Source organism: Tachysurus fulvidraco, chromosome 6, assembly GCF_022655615.1.
Source record: "Tachysurus fulvidraco isolate hzauxx_2018 chromosome 6, HZAU_PFXX_2.0, whole genome shotgun sequence".
Classification (NCBI taxonomy): Eukaryota; Metazoa; Chordata; class Actinopteri; order Siluriformes; family Bagridae; genus Tachysurus; species Tachysurus fulvidraco.
In genome coordinates, this window is record NC_062523.1 from 17,701,785 (window position 1) to 17,710,872 (window position 9,088).

At 37.3% G+C, this 9,088-nt stretch overlaps 1 protein-coding gene across 2 annotated transcripts in view; it reads left to right on the plus strand.

Moving 5' to 3' along the window:
* The first annotated feature begins 8,673 nt into the window (after positions 1-8,673).
* Positions 8,674-9,088, plus strand: part of shox (short stature homeobox) — a 9,538-nt gene continuing 9,123 nt past the window's right edge. Inside the window, exon 1 of one of the 2 annotated variants that reach the window (XM_047814524.1) lies at positions 8,674-9,088. This exon is cut by the window's right edge and continues 128 nt beyond it. In XM_047814524.1, coding sequence (XP_047670480.1) covers positions 8,967-9,088 — 122 coding nt within the window. In that variant the 5' untranslated portion in view covers positions 8,674-8,966. The other variant, XM_027164244.2, reaches the window with a different exon arrangement.

Genomic DNA, 9,088 nt, shown 5'->3' on the forward strand with positions numbered 1-9,088 from the left:
TTTTATATTCAAAATGAGCAAGTTTCAGATACTTCATTGTGCCAAACAAATAAAAGACCCTTCAATCACTGGAGAAAGAGGCACTTGAAAGTGGAAAATTGAATTTGTTGGGCACGATTGATAAGAAAGAATATAAAACAAAGTTATTTTGTCTTAATTACTCATAGCTGGGAGGCACCCTGTCTTCTCTTCACTTTTTGGCTGCCACAGTTAGTGGCGACTTAGTCCATGTGTGAGTGATTTTCTGTGTATGTTTGTGTGTGTGAGAAAGAGAGAGAGAGAGAGAGAGAGAGAGAGAGAGAGAGAGAGAGAGAGAGAGAGAGAGAGAGAGAGAGAGAGAGAGAGAGAGAGAGAGGAAACAAGATTTCTTGCTGGATGGTAATCAAAGTGACAAAGAATACAATAATCCACACTATCGAAATGTAGAGTGTCTTTACATTAGGAAGAAAACATCAGCAAAACAGCGACCCTGAACATGTCTCTAATCGTTTCAAATGAAGTAATGAAGGAGATGTTGGCGAAGCCTGATCTCCTCTCCTGTTCCACAAGGTGCAGCACTTGTTTGTGTGAATGTCTGGCAATTAAAAATAATTGGGAAGCAGGTTTGCCTCTAAATCTTCCAAGAGTGCCAGTTATGATCTAATGAAGCTTCATTAGCCATGCTGAAAGCTGAGAGCTCTGTATGACAACGGCAATTAGACAGGATCATAGACAAAATCATTAAAAAATGCCCCGACTAAGATTAGCTTTTCACTTAATGACCAATTCATTAGCTAATTGATTTCTTATTAGTTACAGGCAGAAAAGCCTGCTTGGATTTCTGCACGGCTAATTAACAGCATTTACACCATTAGTCAATTGCCTAATTCTCAGGAAAACAAGTTTTGAATAGAATATAGCTCCAGTGCTTCAGGCCACTCACGTTTCTTTATGTTTTTTTTCTCTACACTATTGCAGGGCTATTTTTGTGTGTGTGATATCTAATGTGGCCAATATTTTGTGATTATGCACGGCAGCCTTTTGAAAGATATTGCATACGCAGGCCTTGTTTAGTGAGAGCCCTATTGTTTAGGTGCTTGTGGAAGATTTGTTACGTTTTACATTTCATATGACAGCACCCCCGCTCGCTTCAAATTCATGCTCACCCCAGGTATATCAAAGAAATAGAGATAGAATCAATTGTCGTTTATTCTCACCAAATTTTTTTTTTATCTGAGTTTTTATCCCGAATTGTCTCTTCGTATCAGCCTTCAATGCTTCTCAGAAAAAGGGGCGCGATATACAATCCTGTATATATTCACAAAGCAAATTACTGATGATTATTTTTTTGACTGTTAAAAAAAATTAACTAAGAAAAACACTGATTTTCACAGAATGAACTAATAAAAAATCACACAAAATAAGACTTTGTTCTGAAATCAAAGCAATTTGTCCGAACATGTGCAATATAGTGACAATAAAGAAATCAATTTATCTTTGCTGCTTCTGTATTTTTTGTTGTTATTTTCACACACTGTCTTAAATGAAGCCATGTCTTGTGACACATCGAGCGATGCTTCAGACACACAAATGCATGTGCAATGACAGGTGGTCTGATTGGAAGGCAGTACATAATATCCTTTAAGGCTTAACATGATTGTGTGGTCCATCTCTTGTTTGGGGCCTTCTGGCAGTCAGTGGCCATGTACAGGTCTCAGTGGGGCTTTGCCTGGAACTAAAGGAGACGTGTAAGAGATGAGAGCCAGCTTTTTGAATTTTCAGAGTCTGAACTCAACAACAGGCAATGCCTGGGGGTGCTTCCTGATTGTTTTTATTGTTGCAACCAGGTACACACACTCACATTCAGGCACACACACACACACACACACACACACACACACACACACACACACACACACACACACACACACACACACACACACACACACACACACACACACACACACACACACACACACACACATATTACTATGTTATTAAAGTGTTGTTTTTCCTGCATTTTATGAAAATATTTAATTTTATGATTATACAAATTCTTTAGTAAAGCAGAGTTCTAAAAATATAGGATGCAGTTATCCAGACACCAGTGCATATAGTTTTGTTCATGTGAACTTACCCTAATCTATAGTACTCTACCTTAGGGGTCAGTGAGGCTTCAACCCTGTGGCCGCTACTGGTTCTAGCAGTGACTGAATGGCTAAGCCCAAGGGGACAGGGGAACACAGCATGACAGATGGGGTGACTGGTGAGCTCGTCTACAGATGGTGGTCTCTTCAGTTCCCCCACCATTCAACTAGCAGGCCTCAGGGAGAGAGAGAGAGAGAGAGAGAGAGAGAGAGAGAGAGAGAGAGAGAGAGAGAGAGAGAGAGAGAGAGAGAGAGAGAGAGAGAGAAGGAGTAAGGGATTGAGGGAGGGCAAGAGATGAGCTCCTCACCCTCACCTCAGCAGTGTTAGCCATCTCCAGTGGCTCTTAATCAGGCCTGCCACTCTGCATCTCTGCACTAATTAATCTTAATGATCCTGCCGATCGGTGACTTCTGCTTCTTAAGATGACTGCATAAATCACCCTCAACAAATGGATGTGCCACACATCTGTAACTAAAACAGGGTAACAAAAAACGTGGCTTAAAATAAAATCATTTAATTGCATGATTGAGCAAGTGTTGGGCAGCCACATAAAAGCTTGTCTTAATATATAATGGGTGCACTATCTTCAAGTGTCACAAGAAACTGTTTGCTAGTAATAATGGCGTACATTGCATATACTAAACCACCCACTTACAGTAAGCAAAAAGTCTTTGGTTAATTTAACAATGCCTGCCAAGGCAACCATGAAACATATCTACCCCAACCAAATCAATGTATGCTAGAGGCAAGGGGTAGTGTGTCTGTCTCCAGTTTTGACCGCAGGATGCAATGATCACAAGCTTTTATTGATCATATTCTCTAGCCATGCAATAACTGTGTGTTTTATGTAAGACTAGGGGAGGAGAGGATAACCTCATAATCAACCAGTAGAGGCATGACCAAATGCATGACCAAAGGCATGACCAAATTTATCTGTTTCATCAGAGCTGATGCAGTGTAACTTGTACATCTCCATTAAAAGAATTCTATTATTTGAATGATATGCACCAAGAAGTCTAATTTGCATATAAGGTTTCTTCTCAATTTCAGGTGGCAGAAATAACTCCAAATCCTCTGGCACCTTTTGAGTGTGAACTAATTGACATCATAACTCACAGTTCATCGATGCTCCTATAATCATGTTTAATCTACAGGTTTAATTGCCTTTCTGGATACAGAACCCAGAAGGCTCTTTGCAAACCATGACCAATATAAGCACTCTTGTATGTCCTTTTGACCCCCCAGATATAAGCACTGAACAATTGTGAGAGCACATGAAGCATAAAGCTTATTTGTGAATGAGGAGCTAAAACACTACGTTGTGCATCTTTTATAAACTTGTTCTTATGGTATTGATTCGAGCGTATTGTGCTGAGCCATTTTATTTCCCTAGAGTCCCAGGCTATTAACTCTGATATCATCAGGAAAGATCCTCTTACTGAAATTCCCCTGTCACGTCTCATCTAGCAAGCTACACGGGCCTTTGACCTGTGACAGATAAAACATTGTTGCTGCTATATGAGTCATACTTTATCAGATCTGAATCTTTGCAGTAAACTCTCTTGGGCAGCCTGGCCAAACATTATTCTCAAAATGATATTCCAAATTTTGCAGGCTATAAAAATAACAATGGCTTTAGAGAATTCGACAACACATTATTTCTTACTAATCTTCCAATTCAAAAACCTTTTAAATAATGCCATATAAGAATTAGTTTAGTTTGAGCTTTTATTTGTTAATTTTGTTACAAAACATCATCAAATAAACATAAATATATATTATATATTTTACATCAGGAAGAAAGCATTGTTTTATAAAAATATAAAATTATAATACAATTATGAATTAGTTTAAAAGACTAATCATAATAAATAAATGTATTTATTATTTAATAAAGCTTTACATTAAATTTCAGTTTGAATATCAAGTGCTAAATAAATGCAGAATGTTCCATTGAAGTCTGAAGAATTATTATGCACTAAGCTGCTTATTATGCTGCTATTGCTGCTTAGCAGTGCCATGTAAAGAATAGAAGTAAAGGCTGGTGATGTTGCAAAATCCATTTTATGTTGTGTCCTTTGATTTTGCAAATGAACTATTTTTAATTTCATTGCATGTCATGCAATATATTCACAGGGAAATAAAATCACTTACAAGGAAGAAAAATCTATAACATAATCTATAAAAGAAACATGGGTTACTTCATATGTCTCTATCTGTTTGCTATCTGTCTATCTGTCTATCTATCTATCTATCTATCTATCTATCTATCTATCTATCTATCTATCTATCTATCTATCTATCTATCTATCTATCTATCTATCTATATGAAAGATTATATGAAAGAATAAATCACACCCCATTCACATGGCAAGCCTGTACCAGTTCTGCAATGAGCGATGTGGTCCATCGCTACAAATAAGTTCCCTTGTTGTAAAAATGGTGAAGAGGAAAGAAAACAAATCGGAGAGATCAAGAGTGGAGCAGGCTTTGGATTATTATGTTTTTCCAGCAAATCGCCTCAACATTTTTGGGTGTAAAGTCAATTTCATGCCTCTTTTTAGTTGGTAACGTTACCCTGTGGGCAGATAGTGTTCGAGGGGGGAAAATACATTTAAAACAAACACGTGCTCTAGGGGTCTCTCTCTCTCTCTCTCTCTCTCTCTCTCTCTCTCTCTCTCTCTCTCTCTCTCTCTCTCTCTCTCTCTCTCTTCGTATGTCGGACAACAACAACATTATTTTTTAAATTAGGGTAATACTTAAAGTAAAATAATGTAATAAAAACGAATATGGTAATATAGATCGTGACTGAAAGTAGCTTAAGATATCTAGTGATATGAACATTTATTCAAAATGGACTGATGTCTCACTATAGATACACCACTAATTTCACTGTCAGAATCTGTGATACATTTGCACTAATTATTGCCTAGTCTATGATAGTAACAATGTGTTGCCTCTTCACAAAAGTGCGATTGTAACATGAAGCAGAACGAAAACTATTAAATCTTAGGGCAAAGCGTTTAGAGTAAACTACTGATCATTATCTCAGATGCATGCATGATCGTGCATAACACTCAAACGTGTCTGAATTTCTGGAAACCCCTTTTAAACTGTGGAATTTTAAAACTTGGATTAATCAGGTGAACAAATAGGTTTGCCAAAAAAAAAAAAAAAATATGGCACAAAATAAACCTATAATTTCAAATCTGAACCTAGAAGTATTACGTTCACACACATACGGGATTAATAAAACAAAAAACAAACAAAAAAACCCCATCAAGTTCAAACGGTGTTCTTGCCATTTGGTCAGAGTTAGCATGGAGTTGCTGCATACAACCCCCCCCCAAAAAACCTCTGACTCTTCTCGTTCTCGCCACTAACAAGATCCTAAAGCCGAGCAGGAATGAAGGCTGCTTGAAGCTTCACCGCACTCATCCAGCTAAAGACAGGCTTGATGCAACAGGGACTGATCACTAGCTCACAGATTACATGGCCATCAGCCAACACGCGCCTCCTCCACCCCTCCAAACCCACCCACCGCTTATACAGGACCTTGGTGCGCTCTAAAACACACCACACTTCGTCGTGCACCTTCATACACGGCACTCCGTTTCTTAACAGCCTAAAGTGCCAAAAGTTAATCAAAGCTACGAGACTAATGGGCCGTATTTTAATGCAAACGGTTAGAGACATTTATCTCTATTTTACGCACAAACACAAACTGGGGATTGAGTATTTAAAACAAAAATATACACGTTATAAATTATTATTATTATTATTATTATTATTATTATTATTATTATTATTATTATTATTATTATTATTATCATATTAACAGTTCAGGGACATCGGCTGGCTCTTGATCTGACATACAATCGTGTGCAATAGTTCTGAAATGTATCACCCTGAAACATTCAAGTAGCTATATATCTAAGATCAACTAGGATAATCAATCATGCAAAAAAGCTTTATTTTTCTTCGTCCTGTAATCCCATTGCAAAATAGGTAACAAACACAGGAACAGGGATTAACAAACAGTACAGCTTTTAAAAAGGACCGAAGGGGTCAGTATTTTATTGGGTCTCTCACTCAGAGAAAATGTGAATCTTCTTCACTAAAGGAATAACATAATGGTCATGTAAATCACGGGGAACTCTATCTATTGTTGTTCCCGTGCGCTCTGTCTATCCGCGTGCCACAGAGACCTGCGCACTTCACTGTAAAACATCTGGATAGATATTTGAAAGGTTCGTTGTTGATTTGATAAGTATATGAAATACAATTGGCTGACGTGATATTACATTAGCACACAGATACTTAAAAATGATATGATCCCCCCTTTTCTCCCTAAACGCGCTTTCAGCCAAATATGACACGAGATTAATGATCATTATCACGTCAGCTGTAGCTTCAGTTTTAAACCTCCTATCGATATTTTATTTGACGATTTATTTATTTCCAGTCTGCCATCTATCAGCCTGTCCGCCCCCAGGCCCTACTGCCTCTGAACCCTCTCACAACCTAATTATCATTTCATTATGTCAGCTTTGGTCATTTACCAAATTGAACTTAAATTACTGAACTTAAATACTACAAAACAAGGAGACGAATAGCGCATTATGAAATAGACTAGACCTATATTTACCTAGTGATTTATACATATTTTAAATTTCCCTCTCTATTTCGCATGGGATGTCCCTCTCATCTCATTATCATCTAATAAACTCATTAAAACGAATGTGAAAATGTCAGTTTTGTTATTGGCTCTCTGCAGATGTATCTATGTATAGAGATTGTAAAGCAGACTCATACAAACTGCATCTAGAAATATGTTTGTCAGGAACTGAGAGGGGAAGGGAGGGCATGCTTGGTTCCCATATCCCGTCTGCCGATAACAGATAGTTTAAAATATGGATCGTGCCTCTTTAAGGACAGACACTTAGTGTAAAATGCGCTATAAGAAACAATTCTCTTGTACACGCCCGAAGCAGCTGCTGATTGGGACACACACGTGAGTTTTCTGCTTATGCACTGGGACTAGGTTTCACAACTGTATAATTCACTAATGTCATGATGAAAAACGTAAATCATTTTATTAAATAAAAATACAAAAATACTGCAAAAATAGTGCAGCTGTACAGAAAGAACAAGAAGAAAAGAATGGACAGTGGTTTAAAATCAATAGGATGTACGTTAAATTCAGGTGCACCTGATACCTCTGAAACCACCTTATAACAACAAAAAACACTTGAGAACACTTACATCTGTGCGACTTACAATTGTATGTACGAAAAGATAAATAGACATAAAATGACAACAATATTAAATATATAATATAATCCGCATATTGATTATATGTGCATGACTTAATGTTCTGGCTTAAGAATAAAATACAAATCTATTTTGTCATAATAATAATAAAGATAAGGATGCAGAAATAGAAAATATAAATTTATATACGTTAGAAAGTGTTTTACTGAGATGATTAATGACACACATTAGCCTGAATCGTTTCTTACATATCAGTCAGTGTTAACTTTCAACCGCGGTGAGCAGTACTTAATTAATGCAGGAAAAATACAGCAGCACGAAGCTCAAGGTCACATGTTGGAATATCCCCACGTGTGATGGCAGTTTTAAATAGGATTGGGATAAATAAATCTCATCAGTCAGACAATCATCAGCAGAAAGACGTACAGACTCGTTTAATTCGACCAGTCATTATTATTATTATTATTATTATTATTATTATTATTATTATTATTATTATTATTATTATTATTATTAGAAATAAAAATCAAAGCACTGCTAGGATTAGGTCCTTTTTTGTATGTTACCCAAGAAACTTTCAAATTATTTTCCAAAAAACAAATGATTTAGCATAAAAGTGTACAACATATAATATGCGTTAGACAAATACTTAATTACCATAATATAGATAAAATCTAAATATTATTATAACTTAATATTTACACACAACACACATAAAAAAAATCCAACAAATGATACACAGCAAACCTTCGTACACTAACACCACTGTTTTCATGCAGGGTGGCTAATATTACAGGCTATATAATATATTTAATATTTTAATAACAAAAGTAACTTATGTAGGATGCACAAGTTGAATTAAATTCATGCAGTTATGAAAACTATCAGCGCTTGTGACTGATTGCTCAAATAATCAGTGAATCTTTGATTTCTTTTTTTTTTTTTTTTTACTTTCAAACTATGGGATTCGGGAACATGCGTTAATTTGACTTGTTTAATTCCTAGCAATAGACAATATATTTTTTAAATATATTTTTAAAAAAACTGTCCATAAATTGCGTCAATGCACCATGAGTCCAGGCAAATCCGCTCATGTTATGGCACGATTCATATCACCTAATAGCTTTAATGAAATTATCGCGGAATTAATTAAACACGGCTCCCCGGTTCCTCAACACCGTAGGCATGTTTAATGGAGTGTAATCATATTAAGGGGCTCCACGGCGGCATTGATTTGAAGCAAAGCTGCTGAAAGTTGAATTCAGGAGCGAGAGGAGCCTGTAATTGCTCAGGACACGGCGGTGGGGGCTGGGCCGAGGTGAGCGCCGTATAAATAGTGTGATCTCCAAAAACACAGACACACCAACCGGAGTGATCTAAACCTCCTCCTCCTCCTCGTACACCCCCCTTTCCAACATCCGCGCGTTTACGATCGAGCTCACACACATACACACACATAGACATACACACATACACAGCGAGCGAGAGAGAGAGTCAGCGAGAGAGAGCAGCGCGTTAGGGTCGTAAAGTGGATTTGTGCCATCAGGAGCGCTTCTTCTCCAACCATGGAAGAACTCACGGCGTTCGTGTCGAAATCCTTCGACCAGAAGAGCAAGGAGAGCAGCAAAGAGAGCATCACGTACAGGGAAGTTTTGGAGAGCGGCTTGGCGCGGGCCAGGGAGCTGGG